Below are 24218 nucleotides of genomic sequence, written 5' to 3'. Positions count from 1 at the left end.
GTTCAGTTTCACTTACATAACCAATAAAGGGACTTAAAAGATTAATTTATAATCAAATGTGTTGTTTATTTTTAACTGAGTTAGTTATAACATGAGTCAATCTGTGCCAGCGACCTCAGAAGAAGCATCGTTTAAATCAACACGACAGATTTAACGTCCTCTGCAGCCGAGGTTTCTGGAGTAAAGCAGCTGTCACTCGTCTCTTTGTACCTTTCTATTTTTAGATGTTTTTGTCTAGTCGGTTGCATAAGTTTGGGGTTATTCGGCGAGCAGAGCCTGATCCACATCATCCCTACACGGCTTTTCATGTGATTGAATGAGCTGCTGCTGCTGCTGCTGCTGCTGCTGCTGCTGGGAGTCTCAGCTGTTGCCTTCAGGACAGAAGATGCTGTTTTTTTTTCTCTCCACCATCAAAATCAGGTCACCCAAATTTACTCAGCTGAACTGAGAGCAGCGAGCGTGCACTGACAAATGACCACAAACTACATGAACGTGAGTCAGAGAAGCTGTTTACACTGCAGGCTGCCGTCACTTCAGGACTGTAAACTGCAACATCATCCTGATTCATAATAACAAGAGTTCAGCTCCGCCACAGAGGGAGGTGGCTACAGCTGAGGTCCTGATGCTGAGTGTTGTTCCTGATAGAGCTTCAGCTAATGGTTGTTTTCACAGATGACTGATCTGTTGATTGATTAATCAATTGCTGTTTCTCAATTCAGTGTCTGCATCCTTCAGAGGAGCATTTGAAGGCCAATTACGTCACAATGCCGCGTGAAGGCTGTCCCAATCTGAAGGCTCCTCAAAATGCTCGTTCTTTTCCCTGTTTTTGGAGGATGCAACGCTACGATCCTTCGTGGCCTCACATATCCCAGGATTTTTTGCGTGCCAGAAAAAGAAGAAAATAAGACAGAAAATGGCGACATCACGTGGCGTAGATCGTCACTTTCGTGGGCCTGGGCGACAGAAATCGTGACGTAACGGTAAAACATCTCGTGACGCAACCAGGAAATGCTCCAAAGGCTAGACCGTCACATTTAACAATGACTGACGAGGTTAACAAGGTCTCTGAAGGACTCGCCTTCAAAGACCACAAAGACCGAGTCCTTCAGAGGACGCAGACCCTGAACTGAGACTCAGCAAATTAGTCGTTTGGTCGCTAAACAGAAAATGGCGCGACGAGGAAAGACAACGTAAATATTCACATTCAGGAAGCTGGATTGATATAACTGCACTTGTTTTTCTTTAAGAAATGACTCAAACCAATTCATCGATGATGAAACAGTTAAAAACAAATTGATTAATCGTTGCAGCTCTCATTTTTGGTGATGCCACGATACTGAAATGTCTAACTTTGATACAATAGCTTGGAAAATATCAATATTCGATTCTATTTTCGACACCATGGAGATGATTCGACATTGAGGGCATTCAATTTTAGATTTTTTAATAACGTGTTTGTTCTGATACGGCAGAAAAAAACTACACGGTTATTGCGGCTAAAACAAATACTTGATAACATCAATATGATATCCAGAGAATCTGATCTTTAACTTTATCTTCTCTGTCTGTAACAATAATCAATCAATATCAGTTACTGGTGAAAAGGTAACCAGGTGACGTCATCTTATTCAAACGACGACATCTTATTCATCACATATGAATTATTAAAGAAGCACTCTGTTGTTTCAGAGAAGAAAATTAAATATCAGAATTTTAATATTAACAATGTTAATGAGGTAATGATACAAACTCAGAAATATATATTTTTTCTTGGTGGCAGGGTCCGCCATATAAGAAAAGTAAAGCGGTATAAAACTGGTCAGTTTGTTTATTCAGTCATGAAAACAAAGAGAATTTATTTATTTAGTTTGTTTCTGTATATGTCAATATTCCATGTTTTAATCGAGGTTATCGCGACATCACGACGCCCCTGATTTCAACCGTTTCAAATATTCAGCAGTGATATGTATCATTATTTAACTCTAATTCAGGGGTTTTGACAACCTGACAAGATGTTTACATCCTAAAATTACACGTAAAAGGCAATTTTTTATTCGGTATTACTAGATTTTACCTTTTATTTAGGACAAACATGAAGTCATAACAATAAGATGAAGGGTTTTCTTTCAAGCGTCATTCAGTTCGTCATGACGGGAGTTAACATCAACACAGAGGACATTTTAAAGGAGCACTCTGCAGTTTTAGGGACGACATTTTTGATTGGAAAAGAAAAATCTTCACTGACAAAAATTTCATGCTGTCTTACTCTGTTTATGTGTGGCGGACCCTGCCACCCTCAACAGTCTGATGGGAACTTGTTTTCCTCTGAGAAATAATCAGTACATCTGCTGTTTTTTCTATTATCTCCTCGTTAATATTTAAAATAGTAACATTATTTTTTGTTGAGCTTGAATATCTTGACTCAATCTACATAGCGCTCATTTAACAAAACAAATAAGATAAATATTGAGTGAATTATCAGGCGATGACGTTCATCTGTTGTTGATGTTTCACTTGTAACTGAGGAGTCGATGTATATTCTTCTTTTTATTCAATTTTTTATGGTTACAGACTCTCTAAATTTATATTTTAATGTATTCATTTGCCAAAAAACACACAATAAATAAAGGTAAAGATAGATTTGTTGCCATTTAATTTCTATAGATATCGCAATCATATTAATTCAGTTGTGGAGAGATAAATATCAGTGAGTTTGTATTTTATCACCTCATTAATACTGTAAATATTAAAATCCTGAGTTTGTATTTCTTACTTTAAAACTACACACTGCTCCTTTAACATTTGGACGCGATAATAATAATAATCAGATGCTGAACGAGGCTGTGATGGTCTGAGCAGGATGTTCTGTGGACTCATGGATGACCTCAGCATCCTTTAACCAGCAGGTACAGACTGTGACCAACACCAGCCGCGTGCACGTACAGGTGCTGGGTTTAAAGGAGCATTGACACCATTTATAGCAGCGGCACAGATCAATACATCTGCAGAGGAATGGATTATCATGAGTCTTGATGTTACTCACATTAAAACTCGTCCACGGCCTCTGAAAACACGACAGTCCTGCAGTCAGATTCCTCCAGTGACGCTCCAGATTAACGATGCGGTGTTATAAAACCAGCAGCCCGACCGGAACCGCCGCTCCGCTCAGCCTCCGAACCTCCCTGCGCCTGCTTTTATAACATGACGAGGAGGAGCGGCTGTCCAGCGCCCTGCCCGCAGCCTGTCAGCGGCTCTACAGCGACGATAATCGGTCAGTGAGGAGTCTTACCGTCCGTCAGTGGTGTGGAGGATGGAGCAGAGGATGGAGCAGAGGGAGGGGCGGTGCTGCTGCTGCTGCTGCTGCTGCGGATGAGGAGGATGAAGATGAAGGCAGGGTCGGCCTGCTTCAGCTCAACACCTACACTCTGCTGCCGCGTGCTGCGTTCAAGGACCGCTCGTACACTCCAGCGTCAGAGGGAGTAAAAAAAAACCGATCCCGGAGCGTTCAAGTGAATCAGGAAAAGACAGCTTTATGTGGAAGACGATGCAGAAATCCAAGTGATCAGTAATTTAGTTAGTGTTTCATAAAAGTTATCCGTTACTAGACACAAAATGCTGTCTTTCCATTTCCGTTAGTTGCCACAAAAATCAAATAAAATGAGTTTTTGTTTCTCTCCTGCTGCTCATCATCACAAATGTTTCCAACAATGTTGAAACTGGAAAAAAAAAAAATAACTTCCAGGAGAGTCGCAGTGAGATTAAATAACATGACTAGATAATAAAAAATAAAAACAAACCTGAGTAACACTCACATCAAACAGATTTCAGTCATTTTATTACGTGTTTTCTGGCTTTGTTGTGCTGTAGATCCAGAGTCTCCATGGGTTGTTTTATTTTAAAAAACTGACAGGATGCCACTCTGCTGTCTGACTTCCTGCCTGGCTCCATCGGGTCTGTGCAGCTCTGTCTAAAATGGTTGGAATCGACACCAAAGACCGGGGTTCAGCCGTAACACCACCGGCAACAACAAGGACAACAACTCCCATGATCCCACGCTACTCAGTCTTTTGTTTTGTTTTGATTGAGAGACCCCTAGTGGCAGAAACTACATACTGTGTCTGCAAAAATCTATCATAAGCAAAATGGGATCATGGGAGTTGTTGTCTTCACTGTCAAACAACCAATATTGCTGATGGAAGTGTGCTAAATATTAGTATGTAGCATGTGACGCTGCTGTTTAGCCTGTTAGCATGCTGATGAATACAAATCTGAAAGAATCTGCATGTGAGCAAACAAAACGATGAGTCATTACCTCACTGGAGTCTCTGCAAACCGACTTCCAGTCAGAAGAAATGAAGCCAGAGACCGTTGCAGTGCACCGCGTGGACGCACAAATCAATTAATAATCTTCAGCTAACAGAAAAACTGAAAGATGAAAGTGAATTGGAATCTTTATCGTTGACTCTCAACAATAGCTACCAACACCAATTTTAAATCAGTCCCACATACGAAGTTTACCGTGGAAGTGAAGTGATGATGCATAAACGTACTGAGCATCTGGACATTATTATTATGATGGAGTGGGACGAGTTTTGAGAAGGGGACTTTTCAAACAGCTGTGACTCAAACAGCAGCTGCTGGGCGGGACAGACACAAACTAAAATAGACTCGCAGCTCTGCCGACCTTCTTCTCTGTAAACTATGAATCACAGCATTTAACTTACAGACAGAAACACTGATGCTTTTCACAGAGGCGGACCGTCCCTGTCAAGAAATAGTCTCCGCATTTATCACTCTGTCCCTTAAATAACTGTTGTTGGATCACACAGACAATTCTTCTCTTGTACAGAAATAACTCACAAAGCGGGGCAAGAAGAAACAAAGTTAAATGTGATGAGACTGACGCTGCTCAAGTGTGAGATTTCTGCGCAGAAAAAATTAAATGAATCATGTATTTGGAAGGAGTGATGCCCGCTGGAGTGTCTCTGGTATCTTCACTTCCTCTGTGAAAAAGCCTGTTAGTGAAACTCAAGAGCATCACATCCACTCACTGATGCAGCATCAGCTCAGATGACCGGCAGTCTCCTCTAAATGTCAGACAGCTGTTAGCCGTGCAGCTCGGACGCCCGGCCGGCCGCGCCCTTCTCTCCAGACGTGCCGTTTGTCTCAGCTTTTCCTCTCCTCCCTCCTCTCCTCCCTCCTCTCCTCCTCCACTCCTTACATCACCCTCAACTCTCTCACACACAGAGCGACACACACATACAGCAGCTGGTCAAGGTCACATGTTGTTTTTGTTATTTGTAGGCTAAAGTGTTTCAGAGAAGCAGAAGTTCAGCGGCCGTGACTGACTGACTGACTCTGTTCTCTGTGACCTGAGGCGAGCAGCTCGTCACCCCGAGCTGTTAAATATAACCTACATCTCTGAGCAAGTGCTTTTTTAATAACCCAAGGTCAGAGAGAGCATGTACATACTGCATGTCCCTCACATTCACGGTGAAGGATTTCCTCAGGCCAAGAACGGCATCAGCAGTTGCTCGCATGTTCCAGTCTGAAATATCTCGACAAGTATCTCCACAACATTTAATTTTTCCTCTAATGTTTTCCTCAAGCTCCCCGACAGCTAGTTTGACATACATCCATGAAATACTGCACACATGATCATCACACCGAGATCTCCAAACAAGTCTCTTGCAGCTGCGACCTTAACCGGACCTTAAGACGGACATTTTGAATTTCGTAGTGGTTTTGTCCTTTTAAACGAACTCCTCCTAGAGCGTCACATCTGAACACGTTTGCATTGAGTTTTCAGCAGGAAGACGTACAAAACAAAAGACATGAGTGGTGTGGGATCATGGGAGTTGTTGTCCTCACTGTTAAACAACTGACATCGCTGATGGAAGTCTGCTAAATATTAGCATGTTAGCATGATGCCCGGCTGGTTGGCTGTTGTTGAATGTTAGGTGTGTCTCTCGAGGCATGGCAACATTTTGATGTTGATCACCAGGAAGTGGCTGTTATTATATTTGCATGCAAATATTGCCAGTTACAGTCATAGTGACCCCTAGTGTTTTGGTTTTTTTTTTCTTTGCACGTTACCGCCACCGACCTTCTAGTGGTCAAATCTCATCATGGCATCTTTAATTACAGATTTCCCATTTAACCAAACTGATACAGACATGCTTTGTGCAAATATTCCTTCATAGCATTGCATCAGAATGGATTAGATTAGTCTCCAACACCTTGTCATCATTTACATTTATACAAATACTGATGCTGCTTCGTCACGTCTCTCTGCGTCTCATACTGATGCACCAGATGTCCTTTCATGAAGCAGCAGGTTGTTTAGGTTTAGGCACAAAAATGACCCAGTCAGGTTTAGAAAAAGATTGTTCAAACTCGATTTAAAGTCCTGTGTGTGACCCACCCCTCATTCCCTGATCTCCACCCCTCTGGAGACTTTATCGCTCCGTATCACGTCGGCTGGTTTGCTCATCATGCCAATACATAACAGAACATCAGGAGAAAAGACCTCTCACCTTTTCTGCCTGTTTGCATTTCATCAGAAACAGTCTGACAGCAGCAGATTCTCAGACAAGCCTGTTAAAACTCTAAAAATACAAGATATCTCCATTGTTCTTTTAAAACCAGTGTCAGTCTGAAAATCTTAACACATCAGCCTTCAGCTCCCTTCAGGCCAATTACTGTCACTTATTGTCAAAACTTCCTCAGACTGACGGCTGAATCCTCGGCCGAAGAAACCTCCACAAAACAAGAAGTCTATTAATCGACAGAACAGCAGTTTGGATCAGGAACGAACCATTTGGATCGTTTGTTGTGTTTGTTCGTTAAAAGTCTTTAGTGTTCGCAGCATTTCTTGATTCAATGTTGGACATAACGAGCAATTTGAAAACATGGCGGCAGGCGTTTTTCACTGTTGTGTAGACCAAATGATTGAAAATTCAATTTCAGCGTTTTACTTTGTTTATATATGGCGGACCCTGCCACCTTTTCTAGCTTCACACAGTGTGCTGGGACCTTATTTTCCTCGGAGGACAGCTGGTTTATTCACTCATGGAAACAATAAATGAATCTGCGTTTGTATTATCACCTCCTTAACTTTGTAAATATTCAAATTCTGAGTTTAAATTTTTTCAGTGCCCCTTTGAAAAGCAACAACAATTCCATTTGAATGTGTTGCCACCATCATCTCATCACTCGTGTGTGTTCCTACAGTGTGCAGCCATGGTTCAGTCTGATCCCGACAACAACACATCCTCTCTTCTCCGCATCTCCTTTGTCCTCCGTCTGCTCACATGCACGAGACATTTCGTGGGGAAGCAGCCTGTATTGATCAGGCTCACATTTGCAGACTGCATGTCAGAGTTTGTATTATCACCTCATTAATATTGTACAGTGTATTTCAGCGCCCCTTTGAAATAGAAATAATTAATCAGTGATGAAAATTTAAATCAGGGGATAAAACTTGAAGATTACAGATCTAAAAAGACCTCTTTTTGAACACAACCCCTGTGACACCACCACCAGTGACTACGACCTCTAACACCTCCTTAATCAGATCTGTTATCAGCATAAACAGATCAGCCTCCAGATGAGTGACTCTGCTGCAGTGCAGATTCTGTGGATGCAGCTAACAAACTCCACTCCATTACAAACATCCCCACAGACGCTCTTCTTTCACAGCGCGGCTCATTTTACAGTCATTTCACCGCCTTTCACTTATTCTAGTGTTCGTGTGTGTGTGAGTGTGTGTGTGTGTGTGTGTGTGTGTGTGTGTGTGTGTGTGTGTGTGTGTGTGTGTGTGTGTGTGTGTGTGCACTCACACATGTGCACACGTGTGTTGCCAGGTCCAGATGAAAGGCTCTGGATCAGGGGACCCTCCTTCTTGATCTACAGCTCCTGACTGCAGAGGAGCTGAGGGACGGATCAATAATGCCCGCTGAATTATTAATCAGCTCACGTTCTCCTGAGCCGCGCCCAGAACAAACGCTCGCAATTATGAAGGCGTGTCGTTAAAATTTTAACAACTGATTAGATAACTGACAGTGACACAGATTGCACGTCGTTCCCGCGGGTTATCCTCCAAACAGTACCAATCAATGTTCCCGTTCATCTGTGTGACCTGCACGTAATGCTTTCTCAAAGTGATTTGTTGTGTATTTGAGTCCTTTTACATGCAGAAATCAATGCAGGAGCAGATTACTGTAAGACGAGCAGAGTGTGAGGGAGGCTCGTAACCTGCTCGTCTGTGGGTCAGCATCGGGGAAAACTTAAAAAGAGATTAAAAGAGAAACATAAATATTGCATGACGCGAGTTGTAAGTGTAGCTTATACAGCAGAGATGCAGTCGTCGCACACAGGAAGCACACCTGCTGACTCTGCAATATTATTTTACTGCCCACTCATGATGCATCTGCCCCTATTATTCTGGATATTGTTTGCTCTGCCCTTTTTCCCTCCAGTCTCCCTGCCAACATGTCTGATGTGTGTACGTGAGGAGAATGAAGTGGCGGAGATTGTACCTGCATGTGTGCGTGAGTGTGTGTGGAGGGTCTTTAATATTGCTGCTCAGCTTCCTGACAGCCTCTTTTCGGTTGCAGCCATCACTCATCTCTGTCTCTGCCTGTCAGCTTCAGCCTGCTGGTACGTCCGTCACACCGTCTGAACACCCACTCAGCCTTTAGCGATGTTTGTGAGGAAGTCAGGTAGTTGTGTCACATGGTGTGTGAACTCTCCCTTTATTCATAGCGTACTGTACTGCATACATCACTGCTGGTACATCACGTTTCTGCGCAACTGCCAAAACAGTGTGAAACCATCACCTGCATCCTCTGCACATGCTAGTAGAGCACAAGGCGTGAACACAAGAACCTGCTCATCAAACCATCACCTGTTTTACCTTTAAACAAGATGATATTATATGTATATTTGAACAGAAGAAGTGACCTACAACATTATCTATCACACACCTACAATGCTGGTCTGAGTTTCCTCCACAGACAGCTTAACAACCATTCACACCTTGGCTCACCTAGCCTTACCAAGTGGCTTTAACGACTCTGTAAGGACACTCCCATACTCGTTAAGGACACTCCCACACCATGTAAGGACACTCCCACACCATGTAAGGAAACTCCCACACCATGTAAGGAAACTCCCTCACTCTGTAAGGACACTCCCACATTATGTAAGGACACTCCCACACCTTGTAAGGACATCCATACACTATGTAAGGACACTCCCACACCATGTAAGGAAACTCCCACACCATGTAAGGAAACTCCCTCACTCTGTAAGGACACTCCCACACTATGTAAGGACACTCCCACACCTTGTAAGGACATCCATACACTATGTAAGGACACTCCCACACCTTGTGAGGACACTCCTACACTCTGTAAGGACTCTCCAACCCTCTGTAAGGACATTCACATTGTAAGGGCACTCCCACCCTCTGTAAGGACACTCCCACCCTCTGTAAGGACATTCTCACACATTGTAAGGACATTTTCACACATTGTAAGGACACACCCTCAGTCTGTAAGGACACTCCACACTCTGCAAGGACACTCCCATACAATGTTCAAGAGCCTGTGTCTCCTCTCCAGGTAGTTAGAACTGAAGACATGCCCCCCTGTCCCCCCAGGGATCTTCACCGGTGGTAAAGACACTCCCACATCTGTAAGGTCACTCCCACACTCTGTAAGGACACTCCCATACACTGGACACGCACTCCCACACTCTGTAAGGACACTCCACACTCTGTAAGGACATTCCACACTCTGTAAGGGCACTCCACTCTCTGTAAGGACATTCCACACTCTGTAAGGACACTCCCATACCATGTGAGGACACTCCCACACTCTGTATGGACACTCCCACAGAGAGTTTTAAACCCTGCGACTCCCCGAGAGGTAGTCAGAACTGAAGACGCCTGCTGGATGAGACCTGAAACATCCTCAACAAACTGAAACAGGTCCAGCTGCCTACGATACAGCTCCTAGAATATTATATGTTGTGGAGCCAATCATTTTGGTTAATTTGGCGCTTAAATGTTACATATTCTGAAACAAGTAGGTATTTTAATAATTGATCAATGCCAAATCATTAAACTCAAGGCTGAACAGGATCCCAACAGATGGACACTGGCTGCTTTCTTGGTTCCTTCGCCAAACGTGATTAATTTGTCCTGTGTGGACTGTATGCAGATTCAGATTAATGAGATTAAACTGAGCTAATTACGATTTATCATGCATAATACAAGATACACATTATAAAAAGGCTGCAACAAAAAACCATGCTATCCTGTGAGTAATGTCGCAGTGATCAGTTTAGTTACTCATCATCTACAGCTGGATGAAAATCAATACCATAAAAATAATTAGAATATTTTGTTCAGTTTCATTATCTATCATGAAATAATACAGAAAATAATCAAACTGATGCTCACGGCAATAAAAAGACTTAAGTGCATTACAGCAGACAACTAAATGACAGCACAACACAATCATCCGGTGTGATTCCACTGCAGGACATTAAACATTAATACTGAATTATAGCTGCTGCCCACTATTGACGACATTTCCCCTGAGGGCTTTGCGATGCCACCGGGTTTTGTTTGTCAGCCATCAGTGTGCAGTGTAGCTCCACTGAGTCTTTATTAATTGCACCGTGTGGGCGACAGCTGCATTTATGGAGACCATTACAGCCACCCTCCTCCTCCTCTCCTGGGATGAAACCTGATCCTTCGTGTTGCCAGACCGGCCATGCGCCTCATCACTCAATCAGGAAACGGAGGGCTGAGACACTAATGGACATACAGTGATGGATGTACGGATCACCTATGTGTCATACTGTATCCATTTCATCATGACGCAACGGACCTAAGAGGACGTCAACATGTATGGCTCCTCGGGGAATCTGTGAGCGTCCTCAGAGGGCTAAAAAAAAGAGTCCATGAGGGGTCATGAATCTGACATGTTGGGATTTTAGGTGACAGAAAGAAGATGTTTTGGCTTTTTACCTCCAGAGTCGTTATTTTCTGACCATAAGCAGTTTTAATCAGCCAGTCTCAACACAAGAGCCGAGTGAAAGGGGTTATTATAGCCAACATGGCAGCCAACAGGTTCTCTGGGGACGTTTCTGGCTTTTTCAGGAGGTGTCGGATCATCTCCAGTGTTTTTAATGGCGACCGGAACAGGTGTTTCATCAGGATGTGGTGATATTACAAGCTACAAAGCTGCCAAACGGGCGCCTGAAGTTTGAGTCTCTGTTGATGTTTCCAGCTGGTTTTTCAGAGGAAGTCAGACTTTCCTCAGGCGCTTTCACAGTGACCAAACCAGGATACTTTCTAATCCTAACCAAGTGGTTTTTGTGCCCAAATCTCAACCTAAATGAACGTAAACTTTCAACATAAAGTTACGTTCATTTTTTTTTTTTTTTTACTTATCTGGGGTTTTGCAGAAACATTTGTGCGTTATATATGTTGGATTTTCTATTTCTGTTTTGTGACCATGCTGTGTTTATGCCCTGGTTGGGTTCAAGCACAAAAAACACTTTTTAGTGGTCGGAAAACATCTAAATGCCTGTTTAATCGCCGCAAAAACAGCCAAAAATGTCTGCAGGTGTCTTTAAAGATATCCAGTGGTGCACCTTGAACTGTAGTCGGACTTGTTGGCTTGAATAACGAATGTGACACGTTTGGTGCAGATGAGAAGAGACGCTAACTGCTAGCATCACATCCTGGAGACTGAGCTGTGTCTTATCTTTGTGTGATGATGTCGTGGTAGCAGCTGAACGCAGGATATCTTTCAGTGTGACTGCTGCTACATGCTCTCACTTCCTCACACGTCTCAGTCAGACATCAGTATCTTGTTATCTGTGCTGAGTCTGTGTACTAAGGCAGCTTAGACGCCGGCTCTATAGAGGCAGAGCGAGGCCTCCGGGATGCCCGTGAGACTCGAGGGTGCTGGCTGTCCTTCAGCACATATGCCACCCATCAGGGAGGTCACTGCCATCTTGGCTGCCTGAGCTCCTCCACGTTGGCATCAGAGGGGCTGAAGTCTGGAGGGAAACGCTCACACAGCGGATGGTCTTATTCTCCTGCAGCACATTCTCACTCCTGTCAGATGTTAATTAAAAATCTCTCCATGGCTGAAGAAGTAATTCCACTTTATAGAGGAACTGAAAGATATTTTCTTCTTCTGCGTCTAAATGTTCTCTGCTGATGAACTTTCTATTTTAAGATCTTGCGGGAGTACAAATTTCAAATAGGACTCATTTAAAATTTTAAAAAATCATTCATTTACAACCATAACTAAAGTGTGAACTAAAGATCTTTATCTGATTACACTCTCTACTGTAAGAGGAAGCCAGTTGGTCCTGATCCACCACAGAAGCCTCGCTGTCCTCCTGGTCGTCTTGTCTTTGTGTGAGCCTGTCAGCCATGGTGACTGTGCACTCCTCCACCATATTAGTATTCAAGGCACAGACGAGGAGGAGCCGTAGTAAAAAACACTCAGGCGAGCCAATCCTGCAAACATGTCGAGGCTGATGCGAGAGGTTTTTCCTCAAAGGTAAATACGAATCAGGAGCGACTCTCTGAGCCGCTCTGAGCACGAGAAGAGTCCCCGGACGACACCCACCCACGTCTGAACGGAGGTTTTTTTTAACTGCCTGGAGCTGATCAATTTTCCAATGTGACCTTTGCAATGTCAGCAAGCTACAGAAGACACGGTCATTTCATCCCACCTCACCCTGCACCAGCTGATCTGTGAGCTTAATCCAGATCCAGTCAGGCTTGTACGCGATATAGAAACCGGTAGAGCCTCAAAATGATTTCTTGACAGAGCAGGGTGAAGAGGTTTTAGCAGGGATAAGCATCTTTTAATGGCCACACAGTATCTCTCACAGCTTCTCATGGCGCCTTTAGGTCCAGTATTACCCTCCCTGCATCCGGTGCACCTCCCACCCCCGCGCCTCCCGCCTCCTGCTGCAAAAAGAAAATTGATCGTCGTCTCGGTTCACTCGTTTTTATTCAAACCGCTGACGTCAATAAAGAACCGACCCAGTGTGATTCTGGGAACGCAGCCTACAAATCATTACATCGCCTCCAGACATCAAGTGGTCTCAAGCAAAATGCCAAATTCTTGAAGATCTTTTTATGTGGTTGTTTGAAAAGAACGCCAATGCAAAAATAAGTTTGAAGAAATGAACACAAGGTGATGCTTTCAATAAACAAGCTGCAGTTTTCTCCTACAAATACAGAAGTCTCATGCTAACACTTTCAGCTTGACGGCAACATGTATAGATAATGTCTTCTCGAATTAATTCAGGATCTCACGGCTTGTTGAGATTAAGTCAGGCGGTTTTTAGATTTTACAGAGCTTCACCTGACTTTCCATCAACATGTGAGTGAGGAGATAAAGATGGAAGAGATTAGATGAAATGGGCGCCAAGCAGAGCTGAAGTCAGAAAGCTCTGAGCAGTCGGTACCTCATATTTTAGTCTTTTTTATGGGATTTGCCGACAGAAAAATGCAGGACGGCACTCGTCGTTTCCTCTCAGAAAGACTTTGGCACCACAATTTCGTCTGGGTCTGTTTCTTGATGTTAGCCTGTTTGAAGTCCGCGCCTCGAGCAACACGGCCTTTAAATCTCACTGTCAGGCGTTCAGTGGATTTCCAACTCACTCCACACACACAACGTCCCGTCTTCAGTTTATCTCATGTATAAATAAAAACATTTTCCTGTTTGCTTCTGCTGTCAGATAACAAAGTGCTCCAGAGTCAAAGTCTCCATGTTTTCAGAGGCAGACTGACTGTATAAATCCTGGGTTCTCTCGGGGGAAATCACACAGCAGCTTTCTCTATTTTTTCCTTAAATGTCACTCACAGCTGAGACTAACACAGTTAACTGAGCTGTTACTGTAGCTTCTGATTTCCCCTCTAGTCTGAACCTGGGTTGAATTAACATCCCTAAAGACACAAACTAAAGTAAAAAACACAATGACGAGAGTTCACTACTCCTGTCAAATAAGTGTAACATTTATTTTGAGTATAAATGTCGCACATTTGTCTTGTAATGTCATATTTTCCAGTTAAATCTGCAGAATATTTCCATTAAATTTCTTGGTGATTTCGGCTCAAGATTACGACTTCGGATTTTAGTTGTATCTCCTCAATTTTATGTCTTCTGTAATAAACTTAACTTAGCTTTCATTATCTAGATAATCTTTTCACTCAGATTAATTCATTCAAGTATATTTGAAACTTGCTCAGTATTCTTAATTCTAACAGTGTTTCACCCAAAAAACTGAGTACAAGTTTTTAAAGTCATCTGTCATCTTCTTTGACATCCACTGACGTTTCCATGCGGATGACGTTTTGTGGTTTCAAGATAAATGTAAATCAAAAAACTATTAAAAAACTTCCCATGACATTTGTCAGAATCCCTCATGCGACATTCAGAGATAATCTGCAGACCAAAGTCATGTGTGCTTTGTGTCCAGTGCTAATCAGCATTTCTGAGCATCCAAACACAGTTAACTATGATGGTTAACACTGTAAACATACTTGTTTAACATTAGAATAATTAAACGTTGGGCTGCGAGCGTCACTGTGAACTTTCTCTCACCCACAGAGGAGTTGAGCTGGACTCATTTCTCCATCATTCAGTTTATTAGTGCACAGAATATGTATTTTTCCACTTCTGGTACGAAAACACATCGTAGGACTGGACTCGATCTACGATTTTAGTAACTGAATGGACACAAACCAGAGTGGATTCTATCATGTGCTATAATGTGATTTTCTGGAACGTTGCAACGCACAGAAAATCTTTTACATCTCTGCTCGTCTGCAGGCGGTCTAGACAAATCCTGCAAATGACTGAAACACAATCCTGTGTGTGTGTGTGTGTGTGTGTGTGTGTGTGTGTGTGTGTGTGTGTGTGTGTAGCCTGCAGCAGTCTGGTGGTCCTCGGGGACACACTGTACTGTTTGCTGTAGGCACACATCTCTGTACGCTCCATCTCTGCCTTTACCCGCAGAGTTTACTGCAGTGGCCTCCGACTGTGACTGGAGGAGATTCTCGTCTGTGAGAGTGGTGAGGCAGAGTGAACGGTTTTAAACCAGCAACCAAAGACAAAGACAGAGAGAGAGAGAGAGAGGGGGTAATCAATAGCATCAGTAGCATCTGTGTGTGACTGTGATGGAGCACCACAGGATCCAGTCTGTGTTAACTGCAGCTTGTTGTGTTATAGAGTTTCTCACTTTCTGCAGTAAGAAAGATTTTTTTTTATCCTTCAGTACGTTCAGACATTCGGACAGACACACAACGTGACAATCAATCGAATCAGGACATGAAATCTGTGCACTGCTAAAACTCACATTTACACACAGTGGGTCAGAATCAGATGGATCTCCTCACTGTCCTTATTTTTAGCTCTCTTGCACTGTGTTTAGGTAGTTTCTCAGTTTCTCAGATGGATAAGGGTAAAACATCTGCAGATTCTTGACTCCTGTAGGACTGTAGATACTTATGATAGAGAACAACTCTAATAAAAGTTACAGTTCAACCTATTTCCTCCAGTACAGTAACAGAGTTCAGGCTCTGACATGGACTCAGAGTATCAGAGTAAAAAGTCTCCCTCTGAAGGACATTTGTGGTCAAAGCTAACTGAAGCTCACGTCATGTTAATAGAATTCAAAGACTATTAAAGTTAAAGGTAGAATCAGTAGGATTTGTCCCAGCTGTTCCTGAATGCACCACAAAGACAGTTGATTGTTGAGTCTCATTCCCAGGACGTCAAACAGACACATGTTGGGTTGGTAAAGCGTCCCGAGCAGCAACAAAGAGAGAAAATCAGAAACTCTCTGCAGATACGAGACACTAACACGCCTTTTCTCCACATTCCAGCCTCCCTCTCTGTCTGTTTACGGCTTCTTACGGCTTTTACGGCTTTGTCTCGTCTCACTGCATCTGATTGGTCCACATCAGTCTGCTGATGTTGGGAAATAACAAGAATCCAGAATTCACCTCAGATGCATCAAACTAAAGTAACGAAGCTGATCTGAAGCCGTGAGGAGGAGAAAGTTCAGATGTGGGAACGGAAAGTCAAAAGATCTCAGAAAGATAAATACTCAGCTTAAAGTACAGATGCCTGAATTCTACTGATGTACTTTAACAAAGTATTTGTACTTTACTTGCCTCTTTGGTAATATGTCAATATATAATATTGATGTATGGCAAATACAAGTAAAACCAAGCAGTGCATCGATCCAACATAGAAACTTGTTGCAACAAGTCTGACTCCTGTGTTGGAAAGTTTTATAACTCTGTAACACACAAAAAGCAATTTGAAAAAGCCTGTGGCAGGGTTAACTCCACCTGCAGCAGAAATCGTCTGCCCTTCAGCACGTCTGCTCAGGCTGATGCTCCCTGTCAGCCGTCGCAGCTCTGAGCAGCTCTTTTTCTGTGCTTCAGTGAAATCACCACATCAGGACGGATAGAAATACAGCAGCAGGAGGAGGAGAGAGAAGGAATAAATAAAAAGAGTGTGCTGACTGACAGGGAGGAGAGGGATTCAGACAGCAGAGAGACAGACAGGATGAGTGAGACAGAAGGAGAGTAAGGGAATGTTCAAAAACAAAAGTAGAAAAAAAAAAAGGATAATTAATGGAGAGTGATGAATTATTCATGCAGGTAGAAAACAGCGAGGAGAGGCAACACAGACACACTCTGATGGCTGCTGCATTAAAGATGGCAGAGAGGTGACGAAGCCGTTAAATATTCCAAGTGAACTGAAGTGATACGCAGAGAAAACATGTCGGCGACGTGTTGGTGTGTGGTGTGACATCCAGCGGAGGCTGAGCTGACTGAGACAGTGAGACGATGACGTAATGTGCAATTATGCAGAGTCGAGTCGATCTGAGGAGCGTCGAACGACTTGAAGCCACCAGAGACAAAAATTTGACCTCTGAGGAAACATGAGCGCGTGCAGCTTATGCTCCAAAGTCAGACACAGTCCAGTTTAAAGGAATAGTTCAACTTTTTGTGAACTATATCTGCATGTGAAACACAGAGAGTTAGATGAGACGGTGAACTGTCTCCACACACTGCAGCCAATAATCTCAGTCTGTGTAAATGGATAAGAGAGCCGTGCTGCTTCCAGTCTGTCTGTTAAGTTCAGCTAATAAAATCTCGGCTCCAGCTTCATACTTTGACTGTCTCCTATAAAAGCTGCAGGCTAACTGTATAACCACACTTCCAGCCTTATGTGGCAAGCAGAACCAGGTGTTGGACCATGAAGTTGGACCCTCTCTGGACATTTCTGTGGCGACCAAAGCAATTATTTTAAGACCGGCCGTGACATTTTCCTGCTGCTAGACCAAGTTGTCTTAACTAACTCATCTAACTTGAATACTTTCAGTTACTTTCAGACTACCTGGACACCAAACAAATGCAAATAAGGACTACAGAAAAAAAACACAGAGGAGTGTTATTTAATTTGAATAACTGAATGTATCTGTTATCTAATTTCATCTTTAACGGAATTCAGTTACCTGGTTTTTGTTTCCTAATTACATAATCCTCTGACATGCATTCCACTATTGTATTTCTAGTTTATACGTTTTTAAAAACATTTGTTTAATGTCCTGTGTGGCTCTGAAGGGAGGGAGGCACAGATTTTGAAACTGATGCTTTGATCTGTTGCATTATGGGAAATGTAGGATCCAGTATAAGTGGGGATTAACCCAGGCTGTAATTTAAGATACCTTCACCTCCGTTGCTTGATTTTTGGCCATTCTCTCTGAAATGTGTCTCTCATAAGTCAGTGCAGTTTTCCTTTAGGAAGACATGTTTGATGGCTGGACGCTGTTTGTTTGTTTGACAGCAGTGATGTTAACCAACAGGTGTGCTTGTTTCTGCTCTTTACGTAACACCAGCCGCCACAGAAGTGTGTGGGAGGGAAGATGCACCGAGATCTAAACTGCTTTCTTTTTTAATCGCCGCTCAGTGAACGCCCGTGCATCTTCTCCTTCCAGCTGCTTGCTTGACCTCGCTGAGCTACAGTAAACGCTGAATACTTTATTATGAATGCGCTCGACACAAACGCTTGCTTTGTAAATACGAAGCAGTGACCCAGAGAGCAACCACATTCACAACACCGGCTCCATTCACCTGATCTTAAATTCCCCCTGCAGATAGATTTCACTCTCACTCTCAGCCCTTATTGATTCCCATTCTGACATGCGGTCTGCATGTGTGAGCCTGATCAATACAGGCTGCTTTCTGGCCTCTTATCCCTGCAAAGTGTCTCCTGCATGTGTGGAGACGGAGGACAAAGGAGACGCAGAGAAGAAAGGACGTGTTGTCGTCAGGATCAGACTGAATCTGATCTGCACACTGTAGGAACACACGAGTGATCGGACGACGAGCATTAAATCCCTCCAGCTACACTCAGAGCTGATGATTGTCTCCGACCAACAAAAAGAGAAAATCGCTCATTTAAACAGATGTTCATAGTTCTGTGTGGTGGAATTGTTGTTGCTTTTGCCTGAGGGCACTGTGTACTAGAAGAAATCCAAACTCAGAATGTCAATATGTGCAATATTAATGAGGTAAACATAAAGAATATTTATTTTTTCCATGAGTGAATAAACAAGCTGTTCTCAGAACACTAATGAAGTAAAACAGAATAGACTTTGTCCTCTTTTATGGTCAGTTTGTTTTTTCAGTGATGAAAACAAAGAGAGTTTATTTCTCTTCTGATTAAAATGTCTCCCTGAAAACTACACAGAGCACATTTAAAGTTTTTGTATTGGGGAATGTTGCCTCATCAATCAGCACCTGATAATTTCCCAGAGAGAATTTCCCCAGACTCCCATATAAAATCGCTCAATTTTGTGATTTGTTGAAGTCAGAGGACGTTTAGAAACTTTGTGAAACAATGTCAAAGATAAATTACTAATCCTTTGTGCCTTCTTGTTAATTCGGCACATGTTATCCTTTGAGTTCTTCTGTCTTTTGTCCCTTTGCTCCAGAGATGTACGTGTCTATTAGCATGTAGCAGCTCTGATCACAAGTGGTCACTAGAGAGAGCTGTCCCCCTCTGATCAGATTACCAAAGATGCATTTTAATGCCAGTGATAAACAACATCATAGTGATATCTTTATGCAGCGCAGTGAGGACGCACGTGTTCCTCTGATGTTTCTGTGCAGTTTGTGATTTAAAAGAATTCAGACTGACCTTTGACCTGTGAAGAGAACTGAGCGGTGTGTTTGGCCTCAAACAGCTGCAGCTCCTTGTTCAGGTCACAAACGGACAGATCGACGTTCCAAGATCGCAAAGCTGTTAAAGAAAGAAAAGGTGTGAATGCTGACCGTCACGGTGACCATCCAGGAAGTTGAACTCTTCCCCAAGATGAAGAAGAGGCTCAGAGGCCATTTTGACAGTAACAATGAGGTAATCGCTGCTGTGCACAACTTTCTGGACGTCCAAGACACAACTGCTGGACTGAATGTGTGAATGTATAAATGTGCTCGCTTTTCTGGAGCTGACTCCTTTTACCTCAGAACATTAGCTTATCAATCATCCCTCATACTGTGCGTTATAGAAATATATTTAATGGTGGATCAAATGGAGGTAACAAACAACATTTAGACTGGACCTGGTTCTGGATCTGGATCTGGATCTGGATTTTCAACACGTAACTCAAACACTGGCTGCAGAGTATTTAAAGACACTGTGTTGTTGTTAAGAAGATAAATCAGAAGCTGAAGTTGTTAGCTGGTATTTTAACACATTCCTCCCACATCTTAGAAGTTTTTAGGATTTACTGCAGGTCCGTCCAAAACATTCAACTTTACAGATCTCCAGAGATATTCTGTGAATCTGAGTCCTGCACGTCTGAATCAGGTCCTGTTAGTCGTTACTCAGCTGTAGTTTTTAGATATTGTACATTTTACTCCATTGCATTTGTTTGAAATAATGAAGTACCAACTTTAATAGATAACGACTGCAACATGCAAATCGTGTGATATGACTTATAAATAATTATCAGCAGTATATAAAGTATCTACACCGACAAACTTCAACATCACATGCTGCTCACATGTATTAATCAGTGATCAATCAGACTTTTACTTCTGGTTCTTTTTGATGGTACTTTACTTTCTTTTACCTTCAGTGACAAACGACAACATTTAAATCCTGCTTCCATATTCCGTGCAGAACAATAGACAATATATAGTTTGATATTAAACTGAAATATGATGCATAATTTGTACTTTTACTTTGATATATAAAGTACTTTGCGGTGGTACTTTTTTACTTATTCAGCATTTTGAATCCAGGACTTTTATCTCCACTGGAGTGTTTTTAGACGTGGTATTTGTATTTCATTAAAGGATGAGACGTACTGGACAGGTAATAAGAAACAGAAGAACTTTCCTGACAGCCTCTAAAGGAGTGAAATATTTCACAATCATTGACACTTTATACTGTATGTTGTCATTTTTTACTCCACTGCACTAACTGGAAAATTATTTTTACTTTTCTAATTAAGATTTTTACTTGATGAGTTTGGAAACTATGATGCAGTATTGTACTATTAAGGTACCCAGTAGTGTTTAACATACCTACAATAACAAACTGTTACATTTAATTGCTGCTTACATGTATTAATCATAATTGTCCACAATACAGTTCATTTCATAAAGTCACGTTAACGCTACGTTCTGCTGTTACATGACTTTCACATAAGATTAAACATATAAACATTTTTAATTATTTTTAATCTGCACTGAAATATTTTCAGAGAACAGTATTTGTACTTTTACTTCAGTCCAGGATCAGAATACTTCAACTACTCAACAGGAAATAATGGCAGACTGACTGTTCGTATGTCCCGACATGAAAACATAGTGAGAGCGTAACACCAGGTTACAGAACGCTGAGCTGTTTCGGGCTCACACACATCACCTCCTCTCTCCGGTCAGCTGCTGCAGCAGGTCGTCTGACCACTCCCCTGCTGACTTACCTTGTGTGATCTGCTTCCTGGCGGCGTCCAGGTGATGGCCGGTGGAAATCTCTCCGATCACAATCAGCATGCGATAGTCTCTGTTCTGGGAAGCGGCTCCTGTCGTGTGCTGTCCATGGTGCTGAACAGACTCCTCCGGCTCTGCTCGCTCCGCTGCTGCGATGGGGATTTCCATGGTAACAGTGCCACCAGTGGACGCTGAGCCCTTTTCCATCTCCATGACAACTGCATCTGGAGCGAGCACCATGACAGTGCAGGACGAGCGGGGAGGACCGGTGGGCGTGGCTCTTCGGATGGTGAATTCTTTGATTGGATCGCAGGTTATGTGGCTATTTGACGTCACATAATGTCATTGGACGAAAGGAAAAGAGGGATATGGGAATTTATGTTGATCGTATTTCTTATATGACACCGCTGAAGCTCACTGTAGATATTATTTCATGTTAATCAGGACTTATTGACGACATAGTTCCCAAAGTGAACATAATCGACTTTCGTGCTCAAGCAACATTTATAACACAACAGTGAGTTCTTACAGCACACATTTGTCTCCAGCATGATTTTCTGGGTTGTTCAGTGTAATCAATGCCACTTACAGTATCCCTGGTGCTGCTCAGACCCTTCCAGACAAAAAGGGACTGAAAAAATAAGACATTTGTGCCACACAAAGCTTCTATTTATATCAGTGTCACTGCGAGTACCAGGCAATGTGCTTTGGATACTAAACTGACACCTCTTTGTTCACATCGTGAGCACAACAAGGCTTCAGCTGTGCAGAGACCACACTGACAACAAAGGCTCCACGTCTGCACTGAAAAAATATTATTTTAAGCTTAATAAGACATTTGAATGAGCTCATTCTGCCGCACAAAAGGTGGAGGTTGGCATTATATTGACACCACGTGGGTGATGCAATTCTAATGAAAAAATACACACTCAACATCACGGAGGAAAACTTGACACAGGGTGGATCAACTTCTCTCAGTACCAGTGGGGTGTTTTGACCCTGTGTCGTTTTTATCTTTGTTACTGGGTCAAAACAACTTTTCTGGTGTGGGGAATGGAAGGAATTCTTGAGAACTGGCTCAACTCATTACTGAAGAAGGTTCAGGAGACTTGAATGAGGAACATTTGACCCGTATCAGACCAACGAGACCGTCCACTCTAAACAAGAAAACACGTTTTCTTTTACATTATCCTTTTCATGTTGAGTGAGACTGTTTGTCTGAGGCCGAGCTCATCATATCTATTGGTCTGGTTGCTCCGAGACAAAGACTTTGTTATCAGGACAGCAGCTCTAACCAGCCCGACTCAGCAGACAGTAAACTGAACTAGCTCAAAAAACAACTGGGACATTTCACCTTTAGCCTAAAGTACAGAAGTTGTGATGACTTGTATTGATTACACTGATGGATTCATTATTTTCAAAATCTGGTGCTTACATTTCCCACAATGCAAGTGACATCACTGGATGCAATTGATCAAATTACAGACAACTTCCTCTGGAGCCACAAAAGACTTTGGATGACTGTCTTCACAATATTTTGTATTTATTTATTATTCATTTAGCAGGAACAATTCACAGCACAAGTATCGTTACGATGTGGCTGTAAGCTCATTTTCATCTGCAGTCCCTGTGTGGAGACCACCACCGCTGCACGGGTTACAGAAGATATGGATCAATTATAGTAAACCAAATACCTCACAGTCAATACCATCAATAAAAACAAACCAAGACGAAACAAAAAGAACCACATGAAAACTCAACAGTGACCCTTCCAATGACAATGACTACCCTAACCAAATTCCCATACACTTTCTCATCAACTACAATGACAAGATTTTCCTTTAGCGTCGTACATATGCAATAGAATTGGTGGAGTAACCCTTTAAGTGTTTATGGCAACATACTTATTAACAACACATGTCCACAAATGATAAAATGAAAAGTAGAACGAAGAAAAGAAACAAACACACGACAATACAGGTATAAAAATGCAGTATTATACAGTGTCTGTGCGGCTGTGTGAGAACACTGTTAATTCTCCTTCAGCCATAATTTAACACCTCTGTTAAAAATGTTAAATACGTGTTAAGTTCTCAGCTTGGTGGTTAGGCAGTATGTTTGCTCAGAGAGTGAAATGCAAAAGTTTCCATTTACTGACACTCGTGTGTTGAGTCGACCGGAGTCCTGGTGAAGGAGTGTAACTGTGTGGGCATTTAAAAATAGTTTTCAGATTACGGTCATCTTGGTGTCATTAGTGTCATCTTGTGAGTCTAATTGTCAGGTTACAAAGTGATATGATGGGTTTTATATCAGGAAGTGGATTGTTTGTATTGATTACATTTAGCTTGGTGAGCCGAGTCAACTAGAATTAGTGTGTGTGTGCGTGATTAGGTGAAGATAATGTTGTTGCTGTATTAAAAATAATATTTTAGTTATCAGTGGATGGTAAATGATCCTCCTCTCTCTCCTCGTCGTCACAGGTTTCTCCTCACATGAATGTTCCTGATCAGAGGCCGTGCTCCTGCTGTCTGTGTGGCGCTGACACCTCCTGCCCTGCTGATGGATCACCGTGGGGGTTAATTTGCCTCTTCTCTGTTTAATTCTCTCCTCAGGAAGTTGTGCGTTGGCAGCAGTGAGTCAGCACTCTGATTCCAGACACTCCAGAGTGTCCACTGACCTCTGCTGGGAGGAGAGAGAGTTACAACAGAGCTTCTTTTATTACATTTCAAGTGTTTGTAACTCAAGAACCCACATACAAATACATGATTTCATGAATTTTGAAAAATTTGACAGCGAATTAAATCAGTTTTCTTTTTAAATGCAGAGCAAATGTTGTAATAGATTAAAGATGAAGGAAGTTCTTGCGATACATTTGGTTTTAGAATCATGCGATAGAGAAATTAGAAATACAAAAACAAAGAAAATGAGGCTAACTTTTTGAAAAGTGAACTACTAACTGACAATACAGACAAATATATTAAGCTATATATTATTTAATGATGCTAATACAGACACTAGAGAATGTTAATGCATGTTGTATTAACACATGATGATGGTCCACAGTCCCTGCTTAGTAAAAAAGAAAGAATTTATTAATTGATTTATTAATTTTCTTATTTAAAGTGTGTTTGGTCAGTAACCCACATCTCTC

General features: G+C 42.2%; 1 protein-coding gene and 1 long non-coding RNA gene across 3 annotated transcripts in view; one reads left to right on the top strand and one right to left on the bottom strand.

Annotated features, from left to right (window-relative positions):
• Positions 1-21246, bottom strand: part of map1aa (microtubule-associated protein 1Aa) — a 44321-nt gene extending 23075 nt beyond the window's left edge. Inside the window, exons 1-2 of the mRNA XM_037096382.1 lie at positions 21061-21246; positions 19269-19370 (exon numbers count right to left, since the gene is read on the bottom strand). Coding sequence (XP_036952277.1) covers positions 19269-19370; positions 21061-21235 — 277 coding nt within the window. The 5' untranslated portion in view covers positions 21236-21246. The remainder of the gene's footprint in view (positions 1-19268; positions 19371-21060) is intronic.
• LOC119018596 overlaps positions 1-23679 on the top strand; it is a 33716-nt gene extending 10037 nt beyond the window's left edge. Inside the window, exons 3-4 of one of the 2 annotated variants that reach the window (XR_005074795.1) lie at positions 19315-19484; positions 23548-23673. This is a non-coding gene — a long non-coding RNA (uncharacterized LOC119018596). Of the gene's footprint in view, positions 1-19314; positions 19485-23547 lie in introns of both variants that reach the window. The other variant, XR_005074796.1, reaches the window with a different exon arrangement.
• The last annotated feature ends 539 nt before the right edge of the window (positions 23680-24218 follow it).

This window comes from Acanthopagrus latus, chromosome 4, assembly GCF_904848185.1.
Source record: "Acanthopagrus latus isolate v.2019 chromosome 4, fAcaLat1.1, whole genome shotgun sequence".
Taxonomy (NCBI): Eukaryota; Metazoa; Chordata; class Actinopteri; order Spariformes; family Sparidae; genus Acanthopagrus; species Acanthopagrus latus.
The sequence above is the reverse complement of the archived record's forward strand: the minus strand, read 5'-3'. Positions and strand labels throughout refer to the sequence as shown.